This window comes from Salmo salar, chromosome ssa12, assembly GCF_905237065.1.
Source record: "Salmo salar chromosome ssa12, Ssal_v3.1, whole genome shotgun sequence".
NCBI classification, from domain to species: domain Eukaryota; kingdom Metazoa; phylum Chordata; class Actinopteri; order Salmoniformes; family Salmonidae; genus Salmo; species Salmo salar.
The window spans coordinates 13,108,511-13,132,420 of record NC_059453.1 but is presented as its reverse complement, the minus strand read 5'-3'; the positions used below and the strand labels follow the sequence as shown (position 1 = coordinate 13,132,420).

Genomic DNA, 23,910 nt, shown 5'->3' with positions numbered 1-23,910 from the left:
CTTATTTTCCGGCAATGTCACGCCACAACACTATGGACAGTAACTAGTGCCAATATTATCCAACCATTGCTATTAGCAACATTTTATATTATACAGTCATTGCTAATTTCTAGTTAGCATTAGTTCATATTATTCAACGATTGCCAATCCATACTTAGTGTCACTTATTAATTAAACAGCATGACCATTACACAGGTGCACCTTGTGCTCTCTCTCTCTCTCTCTACAGTGCCACAGATGTCTCCAGTTTTGAGGCAGTGTGCAATTGGCATTGCTAATCGTTAGTTAGCATCAGTTCATATAATTCAGTGATTGCTAATCGCTTGTTAGCATCAGTTCATATTATTTAGTCACTGCTAATCGTTAGTTAGCATCAGCATTAGCATCAGTCTTTTGAGGCCTAGTGAAAAGCTTTATATCACTACAACCCATTATTGTCTGAGTCCCGAATGTCACACTACATCCCTACATAGTGCACTACTTTTGAGCAGAGCTCTGTGGGCCCTGTGGGAATAGGGTTCTATATGGGACGGACAACTTGTCTTGGCAGCATCAGCAATCCAGTCATTAACAGAAGCGACAATCAACCAATCAAGAGGTCTGTCTTGACAGAACCAACCAATCATTGGAGAGAATTCACATGATTGGCCTGTGCTTAAGAGGAGTGGAGTCCCACGCACAATATTATTCACATCTCAACCCCAGGACCACCCTCCACCTCTTCATCATCCTCCTCCTCTACCTCCTCCTCCTCCACCAGCTCCTCCTCCATTCTGCTTCTCATCCTTCTTTCTCTCTTTCCTCCTCCTCGTCCTCCTCCCCCTCATCCTCTCCACCCCCCCCACCCCCATTGCCTCCTCCTCTTCTTCGTCTTCACCTTGTATTTGAGGTGGCGTATCGGGTCAGTGACGCTCCGCATCTTTTTGTCATCAAACTCCTCGTTCAGCATGAAGTTCCTGTCCATAAGCTCAGCTGATTCCTGTCAGACACACGTTGTTATACACACGTTATATACACACACACGCATAATATATACATACACACATACATACACACACACACACACACACACACACACACATACATACACACACACACATACATACATACATACATACATACATGAGTGGCACCTGAGACAGCGTTTTCCACCACCATCAACAAAACACTAAATTATGGAATTTTTCGTAGAAGAATGGTGTCACATCCCTCCAATAGAGTTCCAGACACTTGTAGAATCTATGCCATTGAAGCTGTTCTGGCTTGTGGTGACCCAACGCCCTATTAGGACACTTTATGTTGGTGTTTCCTTTATTCTGGGAGTTACCTGTATATCAATATATACATACACGTTGTATACATACATGTGCTTTGACACACAACTGACGCATAGAGTAACATGACCTAGTTTATGAGGCCACACACACACACACACACACACACATGATACACACACACACACATGATACACACACACGTTCTACACACAAACACCATTTTTTTCAAACACATTTTTTATACACACTATATACACGCACATAATATTATACACACACACTTTATACACATGCACACAATATTGTACACACACATAGTCATACACACACAAACAATGTTGTATATACACACACACACAATGTTGTATACACACACATGCACGTTATACACACACACATTACATATATACACACACACGTTAAACGCACACGTTACACAAACATACATTATACACACACACACAGACATTATCCATTACACACACAGACACACACACACACACACACACACACCTGCCAGTTGTGGAAGCAGTCGGTTCCGAGGCTGCTTATCTCAGAGACAGCGTTGGGAAGTAGGACAGAACAGTCTGGACGCAGAACCACCACACTCGCTACGTCCTCTACCTCAAACATAGACTCCAGCTCTCTGATACACAGACAGACAGACAGACAGACAGACAGACAGACAGACAGACAGACAGACAGACAGACAGACAGACAGACAGACAGACAGACAGACAGACAGACAGACAGACAGACAGACAGACAGACAGACAGACAGACAGACAGACAGACAGACACACAGACAGACACACAGACAGACACACAGACAGACACACAGACAGACACACAGACACACACAGACAGAGACAAGTTGTCATACACACACATTATATACACACCCACACACATTACATACACACAATCACTCTATACACACACGCACACAGTGCAAGATATACACATACACACACTCTATAGACAAACACTCCTCCCCACCCAACCCCATCCATCCATACCTGTGATAGGGGTCATCGGGGGTTAGGAACAGGCATCTCTCCTCCCCACCCACCCACCCAACCCCATCCATCCATACCTGTGATAGGGGTCATCGTGGGTTAGGAACAGGCATCTCTCCTCCCCACCCAACCCCATCCATCCATACCTGTGATAGGGGTCATCGTGGGTTAGGAACAGGCATCTCTCCTCCCCACCCACCCAACCCCATCCATCCATACCTGTGATAGGGGTCATCGGGGGTTAGGAACAGGCATCTCTCCTCCCCACCCACCCACCCAACCCCATCCATCCATACCTGTGATAGGGGTCATCGTGGGTTAGGAACAGGCATCTCTCCTCCCCACCCACCCAACCCCATCCATCCATACCTGTGATAGGGGTCATCGTGGGTTAGGAACAGGCATCTCTCCTCCCCACCCACCCAACCCCATCCATCCATACCTGTGATAGGGGTCAGCGTGGGTTAGGAACAGGCATCTCTCCTCCCCACCCAAACCCATCCATCCATACCTGTGATAGGGGTCATCGTGGGTTAGGAACAGGCATCTCTCCTCCCCACCCACCCAACCCCATCCATCCATACCTGCGATAGGGGTCATCGTGGGTTAGGAACAGGCATCTCTCCTCCCCACCCAAACCCATCCATCCATACCTGTGATAGGGGTCATCGTGGGTTAGGAACAGGCATCTCTCCTCCCCACCCACCCAACCCCATCCATCCATACCTGTGATAGGGGTCATCGTGGGTTAGGAACAGGCATCTCTCCTCCCCACCCACCCAACCCCATCCATCCATACCTGTGATAGGGGTCATCGTGGGTTAGGAACAGGCATCTCTCCTCCCCACCCAACCCCATCCATCCATACCTGTGATAGGGGTCATCGTGGGTTAGGAACAGGCATCTCTCCTCCCCACCCAAACCCATCCATCCATACCTGCGATAGGGGTCATCGTGGGTTAGGAACAGGCATTTCTTGGGCAGCTCTTTGAGGAGGTTCTCCAGCTGCTCCTCTGATTGGTCCAGGCTGATGTATAGAAGGACCAACTGGGCGGAGCGTTCCACGTAGAACTCATCAGTTAGACGCTTGAAGAAGTCCTAAGTGGAGGGGGTAGATGGGGGGAAGGAAAGGGGAAGGGTGTAGAGGGAGGGAGACAAGATATGAGATGTTTATAATACCTTAATTGGCAGAGAGAGAGAGAGAGAGAGAGAGAGAGAGAGAGAGAGACAGAGGAAAGAGAAAGATGGAGAGAGACTATAGATTGACAAGTGAGTCAATGTGTGAGTATATTTATATATGTGTGTGTGTGTGTGTGCCTAGGAGCCTGTGAGCGGTGTGTGTGTTTACCTTAAGCGTTGGGACGAACTCCTGGCACCGTTGGCAGTCAGCGGAACCGAAGAACAGGAGCAGGATCCGGTTCTGGAGACGGAGGATGATTTCCCGTTCCGTATCGTACTCAACACGGTCTCTATTGTTACATACTAGTGAACGACCTAGGAACAAATCTACCATGGTCTACTACTGGGGGGAGGAGAGGAGAGAGAGGAGAAGGAACAAGAGAGAGAGAGAGACAGGAGAGCGAGGGAGAGAAATCACGTCAGTACACCCCATTGAAGTTGCATGAGAAGTGAGGACTCAGACGAAAGTAGTGCACATGAGAGGGAATAGGTGGCCATGGGTCCTGGTTAAAAGTAGTGCACTAGATAGGGAATAGGGGGCATGGGTCCTGGTTACAAGTAGTGCACTAGATAGGGAATAGGTGGCCATGGGTCCTGGTTAAAAGTAGTGCACATGATAGGGAATGCCATTTGAGGACTCAGCCTCTCTCAGCTAAGATGAGCTAAGCATAAATATACTGCTCAAAAAAATAAAGGGAACACTTAAACAACACATCCTAGATCTAAATGAAAGAAATAATCTTATTAAATACATTTTTCTTTACATAGTTGAATGTGCTGACAACAAAATCACACAAAAATAATCAATGGAAATCCAATTTATCAACCCATGGAGGTCTGGATTTGGAGTCACACTCAAAATTAAAGTGGAAAACCACACCACAGGCTGATCCAACTTTGATGTAATGTCCTTAAAACAAGTCAAAATGAGGCTCAGTAGTGTGTGTGGCCTCCACATGCCTGTATGACCTCCCTACAACGCCTGGGCATGCTCCTGATGAGATGGCGGATGGTCTCCTGAGGGATCTCCTCCCAGACCTGGACTAAAGCATCCGCGAACTCCTGGACAGTGCAACGTGGCGTTGGTGGATGGAGCGATACATTATGTCCCAGATGTGCTCAATTGGATTCAGGTCTGGGGAACGGGCGGGCCAGTCCATAGCATCAATGCCTTCCTCTTGCAGGAACTGCTGACACACTCCAGCCACATGAGGTCTAGCATTGTCTTGCATTAGGAGGAACCCAGGGCCAACCGCACCAGCATATGGTCTCACAAGGGGTCTGAGGATCTCATCTTGGTACCTAATGGCAGTCAGGCTACCTCTGGAGAGCACATGGAGGGCTGTGCGGCCCCCCAAAGAAATGCCACCCCACACCATGACTGACCCACCGCCAAACCGGTCATGCTGGAGGATGTTGCAGGCAGCAGAACGTTCTCCACGGCGTCTCCAGACTCTGTCACGTCTGTCACGTGCTCAGTGTGAACCTGCTTTCATTTGTGAAGAGCACAGGGCGCCAGTGGCGAATTTGCCAATCTTGGTGTTCTCTAGCAAATGCCAAACGTCCTGCACGGTGTTGGGCTGTAAGCACAACCCCCACCTGTGGACGTCGGGCCCTCATACCACCCTCATGGAGTCTGTTTCTGACCGTTTGAGCAGACACATGCACATTTGTGGCCTGCTGGAGGTCATTTTGCAGGGCTCTGGCAGTGCTTCTCCTGCTCCTCCTTGCACAAAGGCGGAGGTAGCGGTCCTGCTGCTGGGTTGTTGCCCTCCTACGGCCTCCTCCACGTCTCCTGATGTACTGGCCTGTCTCCTGGTAGCGCCTCCATGCTCTGGACACTACGCTGACAGACACAGCAAACCTTCTTGCCACATTTCGCATTGATGTGCCATCCTGGATGAGCTGCACTACCTGAGCCACTTGTGTGGGTTGTAGACTCCGTCTCATGCTACCACTAGAGTGAAAGCCACCGCCAGCATTCAAAAGTGACCAAAACATCAGCCAGGAAGCATAGGAACTGAAAAGTGGTCTGTGGTCCCCACCTGCAGAACCACTCCTTTATTGGGGGTGTCTTGCTAATTGCCTATAATTTCCACCTGTTGTCTATTCCATTTGCACAACAGCATGTGAAATGTATTGTCAATCAGTGTTGCTTCCTAAGTGGACAGTTTGATTTCACAGAAGTGTGATTGACTTGGAGTTACATTGTGTTGTTTAAGTGTTCCCTTTATTTTTTTGAGCAGTATATATATACTGCTCAAAAAAAAAAAATATATATATATATATATATTTTTTTTTTTCCCAAGATGGCGTAGCAGTGCAGACGTGATTTGTCGTCCGCTCGTTTACTTTTTAGTATTTTTCATCTTTTTTGTATATATTTAAATATATTTTTCAATCTCTTTTCCATTTTTAAATTCAATATACCTTCCGGTAACCCGCCTCACTCAATGTGACACGGATCCAATATTTAGACGTTATAGCCAGAACCTCCATCAGGAGCTAGCCATGAGAAGCTAACCAGCTAATTAGTTACTAGCTATTTAGTCATTGTTAGCCACTGCTAGTGGCCTTTACCTTCTGCACAGGCACCAGCCGTTTTTTAGCCTGGATACCTACCAGCCTTGGACTGTTTTTCTCCACTACAACGCCGGATTCCTGCCATAAACCCTAGACCATTACTCCTGATCATCACAGCTAGCTAGCTGCCACCGAGTGACCCAGCCCCGAAGCTAGCCCTGAGCCAGGCCCACCTCCCGGCCTACTCTGTGATCACCCGGCTACTCACCTGATGCCTCTCGGACTCTACCCCAACACGGCTAGAATCCACTACTCCACCGTATTCTTGATGTAAGCTCTGGACCTTTGCATCGAATCATCATTGCTAGCTAGCTGCTACCGAGTGGCTGTAGTGGCTAATGCCCCTGCCCCGGAGCTAGCACCAGTTAGCCGCGAGCCAGGCGCATCTCCCGGATAGCAAACGAAATTACTGCAACTACAATACCTCTTTCGCCATATGGCCCGGACCTTTTGTCAAGACGTTATTCCATACGCTGTGCCTTCAACCGGCCTTTGCCGGACGTCGGGGCAGACGCTTCTACTTACCCCAGCCTGCTAACTTTAAACGCTGTGTCTCCCACATGCTAGCGTAGTAATGACTACCCCGCGGCTTCCCTGTTCCATCTATTGCTGTTCACTGGACCCTATGATCACTTGGCTACATAGCTGATGCCTGCTGGACTGTTCATTTATCACGGTATTCCACTTCATTTATTTTTTATTTATCTGTCGGCCCCAACCCCGAACTCAGGCTGTGTGTAGTTAACCGACCCTCTCTGCCCATTCATCGCCATTTTATCTGTTGTTGTTGTCTTAGCTGATTAGCTGTTGTTGTCTTAGCTAGCTCTCCCAATCAACACCTGTGATTGCTTTATGCCTCGCTTTATGTCTCTCTCAAATGTCAATATGCCTTGTATACTGTTGTTTAGGATAGTTATCATTGGTTTAGTTTACTGCGGAGCCCATAGTCCCACTCTAAATGCCTCAGATACCTCCTTTGTCCCACCTCGCACACATGCGGTGACCTCACCCAGTATAACCAGCGTGTCCAGAGATGCAACCTCTCTTATCATCACTCAGTGGCTTACCTCCACTGTACCCGCACCCCACCATACCCCTGTCTGCACATTATGCCCTGAATGTATTCTACCACACCCAGAAATCTGCTCCTTTTATTCTCTGTCCCCAACGCACTAGACAACCAGTTCTGATAGCCTTTAGCCGTACCCTCATCCTACTCCTCCTCTGTTTCCTCGGGTGATGTAGAGGTTAACCCAGGCCCTGCATGTCCCCAGGGACTCTCATTTGTTGACTTCTGTAATCAAAAAAGCCTTGGTTTCATGTATGTTAACATCAGAAGCCTCCTCCCTAAGTTTGTTTTACTCACTGCTTTAGCACACTCCGCCAAGCCTGATGTCCTTGCCGTGTCTGAATCCTGGCTTAGGAAGGCCACCAAAAATTCTGAGATTTCCATACCCGAATACAACATTTTCCATCAAGGTTGAACTGCCAAAGGGGGAGGAGTTGCAATCTACTGCAGAGATAGCTTGCAAAGCTCTGTCATACTTTCCAGGTCTATGCCCAAACAGTTCGAGCTTCTAATTTTAAAATGTAATCTCTCCAGAAACAAGTCTCTCACTGTTGCCACCTGTTATAGACCCCCCTCAGCTCCCAGCTGTGCCCTGGACACCATATGTGAATTGATTGCCTCTCATCTATCTTCAGAGTTCGATCTGTTAGGTGACCGAAACTGGGATATGCTTAACACCCCGGCAGTCCTACAATCTAAGCTAGATGCCCTCAATCTCACACAAAGCATCAAGGAACCCATCAGGTGCAACCCTAAATCCGTAAACATGGGCACCCTCATAGATATTATCCTGACCAACTTGCCCTCCAAATACACCTCTGCTGTTTTCAATCAGCGATCACTGACTCATTGCCTGCATCTGCTAATGGGTCCGCGGTCAAACGACCACCCCTCATCACTGTCAAACGCTCCCTAAAACACTTCAGCGAGCAGGCCGTTCTAATCGACCTGGCCCGGGTATCCTGGAAGGATATTGACCTCATCCCGTCAGTCGAGGATGCCTGGTCGTTCATTAAAAGTAATTAAATAAGCATGCCCCTTTCAAAAAATGTAGAACTAAGAACAGATATAGCCCTTGGTTCACTCCAGACCTGACTGCCCTTGACCAGCACAAAAACATCCTGTGGCGGACTGCAATAGCATCGAATGGTCCCCGCGATATGCAACTGTTCAGGGAAGTCAGGAACCAATACACGCAGTCAGTCAGGAAAGCAAATGCTAGCTTTTTAAAACAGTTTTGGGACACTGTAAAGTCCATGGAGAACAAGAGCACCTCATCCCAGCTGCCCACTGCACTGAGGCTAGGTAACAGGGTTACCACCGATAAATCCATGATAATCAACAATTTCAATAAGCATTTCTCTACGGCTGGCCATGCTTTCCGCCTGGCTACCCCGACCCCGGCCAACAGCTCCGCACCCCCCGCAGCTACTTGCCCGAGCCTTCCCAGCTTCTCCTTCACCCAAATCCAGATAGCAGATGTTCTGAAAGAGCTGCAAAACCTGGACCCGTACAAATCAGCTGGGCTAGACAATCTGGATCCTCTTTCTAAAATTATCCTCCGCCATTGTTGCAACCCCTATTGCCAGTCTGTTCAACCTCTCTTTCGTATCGTCTGAGATCCCTAAAGATTGGAGAGCTGCCGTCATCCCCCTCTTCAAAGGGGTGACACTCTAGACCCAAACTGTTATAGACCTATATCTATCCTGCCCTGCCTTTCTAAAGTCTTCGAAAGCCAAGTTAACAAACAGATCACTGACCATTTCGAATCCAACCGTACCTTCTCCGCTGTGCAATCCCATTTCCGAGCTGGTCACGGGATGCACCTCAGCCACACTCAAGGTACTAAACGACATCGATAAAAGACAGTACTGTTCAGCCGTCTTCATCGACCTGGCCAATGCTTTCGACTCTGTCAATCACCACATTCTTATCGGAAGACTCAATAGCCTTGGTTTCTCAAATGACTGCCTCGCCTGGTTCACCAACTACTTCGCAGACAGAGTTCAGTGTGTCAAATCGGAGGGCCTATTGTCTGGACCGACGGCAGTCTCTATGGTGGTATATATCCCTGTATATATCAATGTTGTCGCTCTTGCTGCTGGTGATTCCTTGATCCACCTCTACGCAGACGACACCATTCTGTATACATCTGGCCCTTCTTTGGACACTGTGTTAACTGTCCTCCAAACGAGCTTCAATGACATACAACACTACTTTCATGGCCTCCAACTGCTCGTAAATGCTAGTAAAACCAAATGCATGCTTTTCAACCGTTCGCTGCCCGCACCCGCCTGGCCGACTAGCGTCACTACTCTGGACGGTTCTGACCTAGAATATGTGGACAACTACGAATACCTAGGTGTCTGGTTAGACTGTAAACTCTCCTTCCAGACTCATATTAAACATCTCCAATCCAAAATCAAATCTGGAAACTTACCCTAGTAAAACTGACTATCCTACCGATCCTCGACTTCGGCAATGTCATTTTCAAAATTGCTTCCAATACTCTACTCAGCAAACTGGATACAGTCTATCACATTGCCATCCGTTTTGTTACCAAAGCCCCTTATACCACCCACCACTGAGACCTTTATGCTCTAGTCGGCTGGCCCTCACTACATATTCGTCGCCAGACCCACTGGCTCCAGGTCATCTATAAGTCTATGCTAGGTAAAGCTCTGCCTTATCTCAGCTCACTGGTCACCATAGCAACACCCACCCGTAGCACGCGCTCCAGCAGGTATATCTCACTGGTCATCCCCAAAGCCAACACCTCCTTTGGCCGCCTTTCCTTCCAGTTCTCTGCTGCCAGTGACTGGAACGAATTGCAAAAATCGCTGAAGCTGGAGACTTATATTTCCCTCAGTAACTTTAAACATCAGCTATCTGAACAGCTGTACATAGTCCATCTGTAAATAGCCCACCCAATCTACCTACCTCATCCCCATATTGTTTTAATTTACTTTTCTGCTCTTTTGCACACCAGTATCTCTACTTGCACATCATCATCTGCTCATCTATCACTCCAGTGTTAATCTGCTAAATTGTAATTACTTTGCTACTATGGCCTATTTATTGCCTTACCTCCTCACGCCATTTGCACACACTGTATATAGACTTTCTATTTGTTCTACTGTGTTATTGACTGTACGCTTGTTTATTCCATGTGTAACTGTGTTGTTGTTTGTGTCGCACTGCTTTGCTTTATCTTGGCCAGGTCGCAGTTGTAAATGAGAACATGTTCTCAACTACCTTACCTGGTTAAATAAAGGTGAAAAAAATTTACTATTATTGTTGTGTTGCTTACTAGTTAGCCCTGTAAGCTACAGTTGGTAGGCACCCATAATAATAATAATCTACCCTGGAAATATAATCTATAGAACAGGCCTCCCCATTCAAGTCAACGATGGCGTAATAGGTGGACTAAAACTATCTCTAGATCGAACAGATATCTACCAGTTATCTCAGAGTGTTGACCTTCAGACTGTAGTCTGTAGTCCTCTCTGTCTCTCCGTCTGGCAGGTTGTCCAAAAACCGTTCCCGTTATCGATTTTTCTTCATCTTCATCTTCATCTTGTCTGTTCCTCTGTTGTTTCCCTCCCTCTTTCTCTCCCTCACTCTCCCTCGCTCCCTTCTTTCCGTTATTCCTTCATTCTTTATTCGTCTGCCTCTCTTCCCAGTGTTTTCCGTCCCTCTCTCTCTCTGTTTCTCTATCTCTCTCTCTCTCTCTCTGTCCCCGTGTCTCTCTCCCTGTCGCCTCCCCTCTCCTCCCCCTAGAGTGGGAGATTAGCTGGGTCAGAAGAGTAGGGTGAGTCAGACACTGAGAATATCACTTGTGTGGGAGACAGAGAGAGATAGAAGAAAGAGTGAGAGAGACAGAGAGAGAGACAGAGAGAGAGAGAGAGAGAGAGAGAGACAGAGAGAGCGAGAGAGAGGGAGGTAAGTCAGCTAAACCTCAGCGGATCAACTACACTAATCACATTATATCAGAAGGAGAGGGGAGAAGAGAGAAAGACAGAGGAGAGAGAAAGAGAGTGTGACGGGTGGTGGTGCTGCGTCCAGACTCTGTGTGTGTGTGTGTGTGTGTGTGTGTGTGTCTGCTGACTGTGGTGTTAAATGATTACTATGAAGTGTGTTGGTGTTAATCCAATAAGAAACACAGGCTGAAAATACCTGCAGACTAATCAGAGGGAGAGAGAGAGAGAGAGAGAGAGAGAGAGAGAGAGAGAGAGAGAGATCCACCCTTCCCTTGGCAGCTCTTGGTGCAGCTCATGCGAAATATCGAAAGAAGACGCCCCCTGTAGGCCAGGGGAAGGCAACTAGATTCAACTGTGGTACAACTAGATACACCATTCTGTATACATCTGGCCCTTCTTTGGACACTGTGTTAACTAACCTCCAGACGAGCTTCAATGACATACAACTCTCCTTCCGTCACCTCCAACTGCTCTTAAATGCAAGTAAAACTAAATGCATGCTCTTCAACTGATCGCTGCCTGCACCTGCCCGCCCATCCAGCATCACTACTCTGGACGGCTCTGACTTTGAATACGTGGATATCTACAAATATCTAGGTGTCTGGTTAGACTGTAAACTCTCCTTCCAGACTCACATTAAGCATCTCCAAACCAAAATGAAATCTAGAATCGGCTTCCTATTTTGCAACAAAGCCTCCTTCGCTCACGCCGCCAAACATACCCTCGTAAAACTGACTATCCTACCGATCCTCGACTTCGGCGATGTCATTTATAAAATAGCCTCCAACACTCTACTCAACAAATTGGATGCAGTCTATCACAGTGCCATCCGTTTTGTCACCAAAGTCCCATATATTACCCACCACTGCGACCTGTATGCTCTCGTTGGCTGGCCCTCGCTTCATACTCGTCGCCAAACCCACTGGCTCCAGGTCATTTTACATTTACATTTACGTCATATAGCAGACGCTCTTATCCAGAGCGACTTACAAATTGGTGCAATCACCTTATGATATCCAGTGGAACAACCACTTTACAATAGTAAATCTATATCTTTTTTTTTGGGGGGGGGGTTAGAAGGATTACTTAATCCTATCCCAGGTATTCCTTAAAGAGGTGGGGTTTCAGGTGTCTCCGGAAGGTGGTGATTGACTCCGCTGTCCTGGCGTCGTGAGGGAGCTTGTTCCACCATATTATTGACTGTATGTTTGTTTATTCCATGTGTAACTCTGTGTTGTTGTATGTGTCGAACTGCTGTGCTTTATCTTGGCCAGGGCACAGTTGTAAATGAGAACTTGTTCTCAACTAGCCTACCTGGTTAAATAAAGGTGAAATAAAAAGTTAAAATAAAACTGCTTGACGATTTTTGTAATACAGACTCAAAAGAGATGAACTGTAGCGCCCATGTGTGGCGTGATAAGGAATTGCACATATAACACAGAATATTTGGGAGTGAACCAGCGGTATCTTCATAGATGTGGGAAGTAGGGGTCCTGAGGCTGCTGCAGCATCCCCTGAAAAATGGGAATTAAAAAATAGGAGGTGTGGCTAAGCAAGCACAGTGACGTTCTTTCTAAAAAAGAATAATCAGATTCCTAATAATCATAAGGTTTGTAAAGCGCTTTCGTTATACAAGAAAAATCTCAAAGTGCATCAATCTCAAAGTGCATTTTACATGTCAGCAGTTAATTATGTTTTCAATACAAAGCACTTTAAAAATCTAAAAGCTTTGATTTGACTTTCTTATAAAGTTATTATAAAGCTATTATAAGCTATTATTAAGGCATTATACAGGTATTATACAGGTATTATAAGCAGTTATAAAGGTATTATAAAGGTATTATGAGCTATTATAAGGTTTTATACAGGTATTATACAGGTATTATACAGGTATTAAAAGCAGTTATAAAGGTATTATAAGGTATTATAAAGGTATTATAACGGTGTTACAAGTTGCTATAAAGGTGTAATAAATGTGTTATAAAGCTGTTATAAAGTTGGTATCTTAACTTGGTTTAACAGTGTGTTGTGTACCGACTAACGACTACCTACAATCTCACTATAAAGTTGTTATAGGGGTGTTATAAAGCTGTTATGAAGTACCTGTGATGTGCTGACACATGTTGTCCACCAGGATGGAGGTACAGGTGTGACAGCCAGACAGAACCACATCCCTCGTGCGCTCCCAGCCACCACACACACACACACACACACACACACACACACACACACACATTAGAACCAATTTAATAACTGAAACTGAACCCACCAACCTTCCCATTGGACTGTTTCTTCTTCTCCTCTTCAGAGCCGTGGCTCTGGACTGCATAACTCTTTGTGACCTGAAGGTGGAGCCGTCTCCACCTGCCATCCAGATACTGTAGCAGAGCATCCTCCAGTAGCACCCCACTGTTGGGGATCACATCCTGGGAGAGGAGAGGAGGGATGCACAGGTCAAGAACAAGGGGATACAACCATGATTTGGATCCATAGACAGGAAGTGACGCGTGTTCTTACAGGATGTTGCAGTAAGGGTCTGTGTCTCACAGCTAGTTCTGCACACGCTCCAGGAGACAGGAACAGTAGTGGCGTCCTTCATCACGCCAGTCGTTCAGCCTGCAGGTACACACCATAGAGGTAGATAGAGGTTCCTTCTTATGGAACATGATACACACCAGGGGTGTATTCAATAGTCACACAGTGGCAAAACGTTTAGCAAAGGAAGCAAACATTTATTTTGGACAAATTCAGGTAGGTCCTTTCCAGTTTCATTCTGTTTGGTTCTGTTTGGTTCCTAGTGAATAAACCCCAGTAGAGAGTTTGTTGTGCTTGCGGACAATAGAGGTAGATAGAGAGTCCTTTCTTGCAGAGCGACTGAGACGAAAAAAATAACTTCTTCTCAACTTACATGAGGGTTGGGCTTGGGGATTGGATTTAAATCCTGCCCACACGGGACCACTGCCTGGCAGTAATCTGGATCACAGCTGCCCGGTGTGCTGCGGTGCACGATATCCAACCGCTCTCCAGAATCAACCTACAACCTGCCCATTTACTTACAGACAGCCAAACTAACCATTAGCACGTCTCGGACTCATTTAGACAGTCATATAATAAACACACAAATGTTATGTTGAAAGAAGAAGAGTTGTTTTTTTATATAAACAGATTGTTGTTTTTCCAACTGAAACATGGTCACATTGCTGAGCTAACATCTCCAAACACAACTGTCATCTAAGATACCACTCTATAAATGACCAAATTCAGAACACTCAGAGCTTGAGATTCTTGACCAATCACGTTCATGTTGTCATGCTGCATCACACGGATGGTACGGTGGCAGCATCACATCAAACCACCCCCCCACCCCCCCAACAACCAGCTTTCCCTTGTGAGAAATATACAGTGAGAGTGATAGGGAGAAAGAGAGAGATGAAGAGAGAGACAGAGCATTCTCTTTCCCTGAGATGGTTATCTGCCCTGCTGCAATGTTGGAAAACGCCCTGTGTGTTGAGCTTGTTGAGCCAGTAAACCAGTAAACCAATAAACCAGTAAACCAGTAAACCAATACACCAGTAAACCAGTAAACCAATAAACCAGTAAACCAGTAAACCAATACACCAGTAAACCAGTAAACCAATAAACCAGTAAACCAGTAAACCAATAAACCAGTAAACCAGTAAACCAATACACCAGTAAACCAGTAAACCAATAAACCAGTAAACCTGTAAACCAGTAAACCTATAAACCAGTAAACCAATAAACCAGTAAACCAGTAAACCAATAAACCAGTAAACCAATAAACCAGTAAACCAGTAAACCAATAAACCAGTAAACCAGTAAACCAATAAACCAGTAAACCAGTAAACCAATACACCAGTAAACCAGTAAACCAATAAACCAGTAAACCTGTAAACCAGTAAACCTATAAACCCGTAAACCAATAAACCAGTAAACCAATAAACCAGTAAACCAGTAAACCAATGAACCAGTAAACAGTAAACCAGTAAACCAGTAAACCAATAAACCATTAAACCAATAAACCAGTAAACCAATAAACCAATAAACCAGTAAACCAGTAAACCAATAAACCAGTAAACCAATAAACCAGTAAACCAATAAACCAGTAAACCAGTAAACCAATAAACCAGTAAACCAGTAAACCAATAAACCAGTAAACCAGTAAACCAGTAAACCAGTAAACCAATAAACCAGTAAACCAATAAACCAGTAAACCAGTAAACTAGTAAACCAGGGGTGTCCAACACATTAGTAGCACTGGTTCTGCTGATAGCTGCTTTATTGAGGAAAGTCTTCACATGCAATGATCTGTGGGTGTTTTATCTAGCTTAGTTGAATGCACTGACTGCAAGTCTATCTTGATAAGAGTCTGCTAAATGAGAGGGAGGAGAGAGAGAGAGAGAGGGGAAGCTAGAAAGTAAGAAGGGGAGAGAGGGGTCGGGAGAGAGGGAGGAGAGGTGAGAGGGGAGAGAGGGGAGAGCATGAGGAAGAGAGGTAAAGTGTGTTGTAATTTCAAATGCATTAAACAGTGATAACCATAAAATCAACATACAGGTGACAGACCTACCTGACAGGTACTTGCATTGTCTGGAGTCCAGGTAACAGGTATGTCGATCCCCCATTTCTCTCTTTCTCTCTCTTTCTCTCCTACTATCAGACCTCTGAATATAATATATATTTGTGTTTCTTTAGTCTTGAACTCTCCTCTTTGGAAGTTCTTCTTTTCTCTTCCCTCGCTTTAACTTCCTCACCTTCTCTCCCTCTCTCTCTGTCACACATGGTTCATTTAACTCATAAATATCCTACCATATTGACTGTAAACTCTCAGGATGTCTCTCTGTCACCTTCTCTCCCTGTCTGTCACCTTCTCTCCCCATCTCTCTGTCACCTTCTCTCCCTGTCTCTCTGTCACCTTCTCTCCCTGTCTCTCTGTCACCTTCTCTCCCTGTCTCTCTGTCACCTTCTCTCCCTGTCTCTCTGTCACCTTCTCTCCCCGTCTCTCTGTCACCTTCTCTCCCTGTCTCTCTGTCACCTTCTCTCCCCGTCTCTCTGTCACCTTCTCTCCCTGTCTCTCTGTCACCTTCTCTCCCTGTCTCTCTGTCAACTTCTCTCCCTGTCTCTCTGTCACCTTTTCTCCCTGTCTCTCTGTCACCTTCTCTCCATGTCTCTCTGTCACCTTCTCTCCCCGTCTCTCTGTCACCTTCTCTCCGCGTCTCTCTGTCACCTTCTCTCCCTGTCTCTCTGTCACCTTCTCTCCCAGTCTCTCTGTCACCTTCTCACCCTGTCTGTCACCTTCTCTACCCGTCTCTCTGTCACCTTCTCTCCCTGTCTCTCTGTCACCTTCTCTCCCCGTCTCTCTGTCACCTTCTCTCCCTGTCTCTCTGTCACCTTCTCTCCCTGTCTCTCTGTCACCTTCTCTCCCTGTCTCTCTGTCACCTTCTCTCCCCGTCTCTCTGTCACCTTCTCTCCCAGTCTCTCTGTCACCTTCTCACCCTGTCTGTCACCTTCTCTCCCCGTCTCTCTGTCACCTTCTCTCCCAGTCTCTCTGTCACCTTCTCTCCCTGTCTGTCACCTTCTCTCCCCATCTCTCTGTCACCTTCTCTCCCAGTCTCTCTGTCACCTTCTCACCCTGTCTGTCACCTTCTCTCCCCGTCTCTCTGTCACCTTCTCTCCCAGTCTCTCTGTCACCTTCTCTCCATGTCTGTCACCTTCTCTCCCAGTCTCTCTGTCACCTTCTCTCCCTGTCTGTCACCTTCTCTCCCTGTCTCTCTGTCACCTTCTCTCCCCGTCTCTCTGTCACCTTCTCTCCCCGTCTCTCTGTCACCTTCTCTCCCAGTCTCTCTGTCACCTTCTCTCCCAGTCTCTCTGTCACCTTCTCTCCCTGTCTGTCACCTTCTCTCCCTGTCTCTCTGTCACCTTCTCTCCCTGTCTGTCACCTTCTCTCCCCATCTCTCTGTCAACTTCTCTCCCCGTCTCTCTGTCACCTTCTCTCCCCGTCTCTCTGTCACCTTCTCTCCCTGTCTCTCTGTCACCTTCTCTCCCCATCTCTCTGTCACCTTCTCTCCCAGTCTCTCTGTCACCTTCTCACCCTGTCTGTCACCTTCTCTCCCCGTCTCTCTGTCACCTTCTCTCCCAGTCTCTCTGTCACCTTCTCTCCCTGTCTGTCACCTTCTCTCCCAGTCTCTCTGTCACCTTCTCTCCCTGTCTGTCACCTTCTCTCCCTGTCTCTCTGTCACCTTCTCTCCCCGTCTCTCTGTCACCTTCTCTCCCCGTCTCTCTGTCACCTTCTCTCCCAGTCTCTCTGTCACCTTCTCTCCCAGTCTCTCTGTCACCTTCTATCCCTGTCTGTCACCTTCTCTCCCTGTCTCTCTGTCACCTTCTCTCCCTGTCTGTCACCTTCTCTCCCCATCTCTCTGTCAACTTCTCTCCCCGTCTCTCTGTCACCTTCTCTCCCCGTCTCTCTGTCACCTTCTCTCCCTGTCTCTCTGTCACCTTCTCTCCCTGTCTGTCACCTTCTCTCCCAGTCTCTCTGTCACCTTCTCTCCCTGTCTCTCTGTCACCTTCTCTCCCTGTCTCTCTGTCACCTTCTCTCCCTGTCTCTCTGTCACCTTCTCTCCCTGTCTCTCTGTCACCTTCTCTCCCCGTTTCGCTGTCACCTTCTCTCCCTGTCTCTCTGTCACCTTCTCTCCCCATCTCTCTGTCACCTTCTCTCCCTGTCTCTCTGTCACCTTCTCTCCCTGTCTCTCTGTCACCTTCTCTCCCCGTCTCTCTGTCACCTTCTCTCCCTGTCTCTCTGTCACCTTCTCTCCCCATCTCTCTGTCACCTTCTCTCCCTGTCTCTCTGTCACCTTCCCTCCCTGTCTCTGTCACCTTCTCTCCCCGTCTCTCTGTCACATTCTCTCCCTGTCTCTGTCACCTTCTCTCAGGATGTCTCTCTGTCACATTCTCTCCCTGTCTGTCACCTTCTCTCCACATCTCTCTGTCACCTTCTCTCCCCGTCTCTCTGTCACCTTCTCTCCCTGTCTGTCACCTTCTCTCAGGATGTCTCTCTGTCACCTTCTCTCCCTGTCTGTCACCTTCTCTCCCCGTCTCTCTGTCACCTTCTCTCCCTGTCTCTCTGTCACCTTCTCTCCCCATCTCTCTGTCACCTTCTCTCCCTGTCTCTCTGTCACCTTCGCTCCCCGTCTCGCTGTCACCTTCTCTCCCTGTCTCTGTCACCTTCTCTCCCTGTCTCTCTGTCACCTTCTCTCCCTGTCTCTCTGTCACCTTCTCTCCCTGTCTCTCTGTCACCTTCTCTCCCCGGCTCTCTGTCACCTTCTCTCCCCATCTCTCTGTCACCTTCTCTCCCCGTCTCTCTGTCACCTTCTCTCAGGATGTCTCTCTGTCACCTTCTCTCCCTGTCTGTCACCTTCTCTCCCTGTCTGTCACCTTCTCTCCCCTTCTCTCTGTCACCTTCCCTCCCCGTCACCTTCTCTCCCCATCTCTCTGTCACCTTCTCTCCCTGTCTCTCTGTCACCTTCTCTCCTTCTCTCCCTGTCTCTCTGTCACCTTCTCACCCTGTCTGTCACCTTCTCTCCCTGTCTCTCTGTCACCTTCTCTCCCTGTCTCTCTGTCACCTTCTCTCCCAGTCTCTCTGTCACCTTCTCTCCCCGTCTCTCTGTCACCTTCTCTCCCTGTCTCTGTCACCTTCTCTCAGGATGTCTCTCTGTCACCTTCTCTCCCAGTCTCTCTGTCACCTTCTCTCCCTGTCTGTCACCTTCTCTCCCCGTCTCTCTGTCACCTTCCCTCCCCGTCTCTCCGTCACCTTCTCTCCCCATCTCTCTGTCACCTTCTCTCCCTGTCTCTCTGTCACCTTCTCTCCCAGTCTCTCTGTCACCTTCTCTCCCTGTCTGTCACCTTCTCTCCCTGTCTCTCTGTCACCTTCTCTCCCCGTCTCTCTGTCACCTTCTCTCCCTCTCTCTGTCACCTTCTCTCAGGATGTCTCTCTGTCACATTCTCTCCCTGTCTGTCACCTTCTCTCCCCGTCTCTCTGTCACCTTCTCTCCCCGTCTCTCTGTCACCTTCGCTCCCCGTCTCGCTGTCACCTTCTCTCCCTGTCTCTGTCACCTTCTCTCCCTGTCTCTCTGTCACCTTCTCTCTCCCTGTCTCTCTGTCACCTTCTCTCCCTGTCTCTCTGTCACCTTCTCTCCCTGTCTCTCTGTCACCTTCTCTCCCTGTCTCTCTGTCACCTTCTCTCCCTGTCTCTCTGTCACCTTCGCTCCCCGTCTCTCTGTCACCTTCTCTCCCCGTCTCTCTGTCACCTTCTCTCCCCGTCTCTCTGTCACCTTCTCTCCCTGTCTCTCTGTCACCTTCTCTCCCTGTCTCTCTGTCACCTTCTCTCCCCGTCTCTCTGTCACCTTCTCTCCCTGTCTCTGTCACCTTCTCTCCCCGTCTCTCTGTCACCTTCACTCCCCGTCTCTCTGTCACCTTCTCTCCCTGTCTCTCTGTCACCTTCTCTCCCTGTCTCTCTGTCACCTTCTCTCCCTGTCTCTGTCACCTTCTCTCAGGATGTCTCTCTGTCACCTTCTCTCCCTGTCTGTCACCTTCTCTCCCCGTCTCTCTGTCACCTTCTCTCCCCGTCTCTCTGTCACCTTCTTTCCCCGTCTCTCTGTCACCTTCTCTCAGGATGTCTCTCTGTCACCTTCTCTCCCTCTCTGTCACCTTCTCTCCCTTTCTCTCTGTCACCTTCTCTCCCTGTCTGTCACCTTCTCTCCCCGTCTCTCTGTCACCTTCTCTCCCTGTCTCTCTGTCACCTTCTCTCCCTGTCTCTCTGTCACCTTCACTCCCTGTCTCTGTCAACTTCTCTCAGGATGTCTCTCTGTCACCTTCTCTCCCTGTCTGTCACCTTCTCTCCCCGTCTCTCTGTCACCTTCGCTCCCCGTCTCGCTGTCACCTTCTCTCCCTGTCTCTGTCACCTTCTCTCCCTGTCTCTCTGTCACCTTCTCTCCCTGTCTCTCTGTCACCTTCTCTCCCTGTCTCTCTGTCACCTTCTCTCCCTGTCTCTCTGTCACCTTCTTTCCCTGTCTCTCTGTCACCTTCTCTCCCCGTCTCTCTGTCACCTTCTCTCCCTGTCTCTCTGTCACCTTCTCTCCCTGTCTCTCTGTCACCTTCTCTCCCTGTCTCTCTGTCACCTTCTCTCCCCGTCTCTCTGTCACCTTCTCTCCCTGTCTCTCTGTCACCTTCTCTCCCTGTCTCTGTCACCTTCTCTCAGGATGTCTCTCTGTCACCTTCTCTCCCTGTCTCTGTCACCTTCTCTCCCCGTCTCTCTGTCACCTTCTCTCCCTGTCTCTCTGTCACCTTCTCTCCCCATCTCTCTGTCACCTTCTCTCCGCGTCTCTTTGTCACCTTCTCTCCCAGTATCTCTGTCACACATGGTTCATCTAACTCATTGGTATTCTACCATATTGACTGTAAACACTCAAATGGCTGTCACTCAAATGGAACCCTCTTCCTTATATAGTGCACTACTTTTGGCAAAGATCCATAGGGCTCAGGTATAAAGTAGTGAACTATATAGGGAATAGAGTGCCATATGGGACACAGCCTTAGCAACTTCCATACAAATAACAACCTCCAGCAACACACTGTCAAGTACACACTACTCTTTCTGTCCTGCTCTTGGCACACACACACACACACACACACACACACACACACACACACACACACACACACACACACACACACACACACACACACACACACACCACTCCGTCCCTCCCCCCAGACTCACTGTAAGGGGCTATCTACAGCATGTCATTCCAGACGGTGTAGAGGAGGTTGGTCAGGTGTTTAGACGCGTCTATCAGAGGACCACACACCTCCTCTGGCTCCCCATGACTCTGCCACGTCCTACACACCACACACACACACACACACACACACACACACACACACACACACACACACACACACACACACACAGCTCCTGTATAACATGCTACTACAACACATGACTACAGCTCCTGTATAACATGTAGTTACAACACATGACTACAGCTCCTGTATGACATGTAGTTACAACACATGACTACAGCTCCTGTATAACATGTAGTTACAACACATGACTACAGCTCCTGTATAACATGTAGTTACAACACATGACTACAGCTCCTGTATAACATGCTACTACAACACATGACTACAGCTCCTGTATGACATGTAGTTACAACACATGACTACAGCTCCTGTATAACTTGTAGTTACAACACATGACTACAGCTCCTGTATAACATGTAGTTACAACACATGACTACAGCTCCTGTATAACATGCTACTACAACACATTACCACAGCTCCTGTATAACATGTAGTTACAACACATGACTACAGCTTCTGTATAACATGTAGTTACAACACATGACTACAGCTCCTGTATAACATGCTACTACAACACATGACTACAGCTCCTGTATAACATGTAGTTACAACACATGACTACAGCTCCTGTATAACATGTAGTTACAACACATGACTACAGCTCCTGTATAACATGTAGTTACAACACATGACTACAGCTCCTGTATAACATGCTACTACAACACATGACTACAGCTCCTGTATAACATGCTACTACAACACATTACCACAGCTCCTGTTTAATATGTAGTTACAACACATGACTACAGCTCCTGTATAACATGCTACTACAACACATGACTACAGCTCCTGTATAACATGCTACTACAACACATGACTACAGCTCCTGTATAACATGTAGTTACAACACATGACTACAGCTCCTGTATAACATGCTACTACAACACATGACTTCAGCTCCTGTTTAATATGTAGTTACAACACATGACTACAGCTCCTGTATAACATGTAGTTACAACACATGACTACAGCTCCTGTATAACATGTAGTTACAACACATGACTACAGCTCCTGTATAACATGCTACTACAACACATGACTACAGCTCCTGTATAACATGTAGTTACAACACATGACTACAGCTCCTGTATAACATGTAGTTACAACACATGACTACAGCTCCTGTATAACATGTAGTTACAACACATGACTACAGCTCCTGTATAACATGTAGTTACAACACATGACTACAGCTCCTGTATAACATGTAGTTACAACACATGACTACAGCTCCTGTATAACATGTAGTTACAACACATGACTACAGCTCCTGTATAACATGCTAAAACAACACATGACTACAGCTCCTGTATAACATGTAGTTACAACACATGACTACAGCTCCTGTATAACATGCTACTACAACACATGACTACAGCTCCTGTATAACATGCTACTACAACACATGACTACAGCTCCTGTATAACATGTAGTTACAACACATGACTACAGCTCCTGTATGACATGTAGTTACAACACATGACTACAGCTCCTGTATAACATGTAGTTACAACACATGACTACAGCTCCTGTATAACATGCTACTACAACACATGACTACAGCTCCTGTATAACATGTAGTTACAACACATGACTACAGCTCCTGTATAACATGTAGTTACAACACATGAGTACAGCTCCTGTATAACATGCTACTACAACACATGACTACAGCTCCTGTATGACATGTAGTTACAACACCTGACTACAGCTCCTGTATAACATTCTACTACAACACATGACTACAGCTCCTGTATAACATGTAGTTACAACACATGACTACAGCTTCTGTATAACATGTAGTTACAACACATGACTACAGCTCCTGTATAACATGTAGTTACAACACATGACTACAGCTCCTGTATAACATGCTAAAACAACACATGACTACAGCTCCTGTATAACATGTAGTTACAACAGATGACTACAGCTCCTGTATAACATGTAGTTACAACACATGACTACAGCTCCTGTATAACATGTAGTTACAACACATGACTACAGCTCCTGTATAACATGCTAAAACAACACATGACTACAGCTCCTGTATAACATGTAGTTACAACAGATGACTACAGCTCCTGTATAACATGTAGTTACAACACATGACTACAGCTCCTGTATAACATGTAGTTACAACACCTGACTACAGCTCCTGTATAACATGCTACTACAACACATGACTACAGCTCCTGTATAACATGTAGTTACAACACATGACTACAGCTCCTGTATAACATGTAGTTACAACACATGACTACAGCTCCTGTATAACATGTAGTTACAACACATGACTACAGCTCCTGTATAACATTCTACTACAACACATGACTACAGCTCCTGTATAACATGTAGTTACAACACATGACTACAGCTTCTGTATAACATGTAGTTACAACACATGACTACAGCTCCTGTATAACATGTAGTTACAACACATGACTACAGCTCCTGTATAACATGCTACTACAACACATTACCACAGCTCCTGTTTAATATGTAGTTACAACACATGACTACAGCTCCTGTATAACATGCTACTACAACACATGACTACAGCTCCTGTATAACATGCTACTACAACACATGACTACAGCTCCTATATAACATGTAGTTACAACACATGACTACAGCTCCTGTATAACATGTAGTTACAACACATGACTACAGCTCCTGTATAACATGCTAAAACAACACATGACTACAGCTCCTGTATAACATGTAGTTACAACACATGACTACAGCTCCTGTATAACATGCTACTACAACACATGACTACAGCTCCTGTATAACATGCTACTACAACACATGACTACAGCTCCTGTATAACATGTAGTTACAACACATGACTACAGCTCCTGTAT

At 46.8% G+C, this 23,910-nt stretch overlaps 1 protein-coding gene across 1 annotated transcript; it reads right to left on the bottom strand.

The window, feature by feature from the left end:
- Window positions 1-844: 844 nt before the first annotated feature.
- LOC106564233 (nucleoredoxin-like protein 1) lies at window positions 845-11,009 on the bottom strand (the record flags this gene model as incomplete). The annotated part of the gene is made up of 5 exons (XM_045692086.1): window positions 10,608-11,009; window positions 3,645-3,815; window positions 3,234-3,394; window positions 1,791-1,923; window positions 845-979 (listed from the first exon to the last, which is right to left on the bottom strand). Coding segments are annotated over exons 2-5 (594 nt in total), but the record flags the coding sequence as incomplete, so codon positions are not given.
- Between the last annotated feature and the right edge of the window lie 12,901 nt (window positions 11,010-23,910).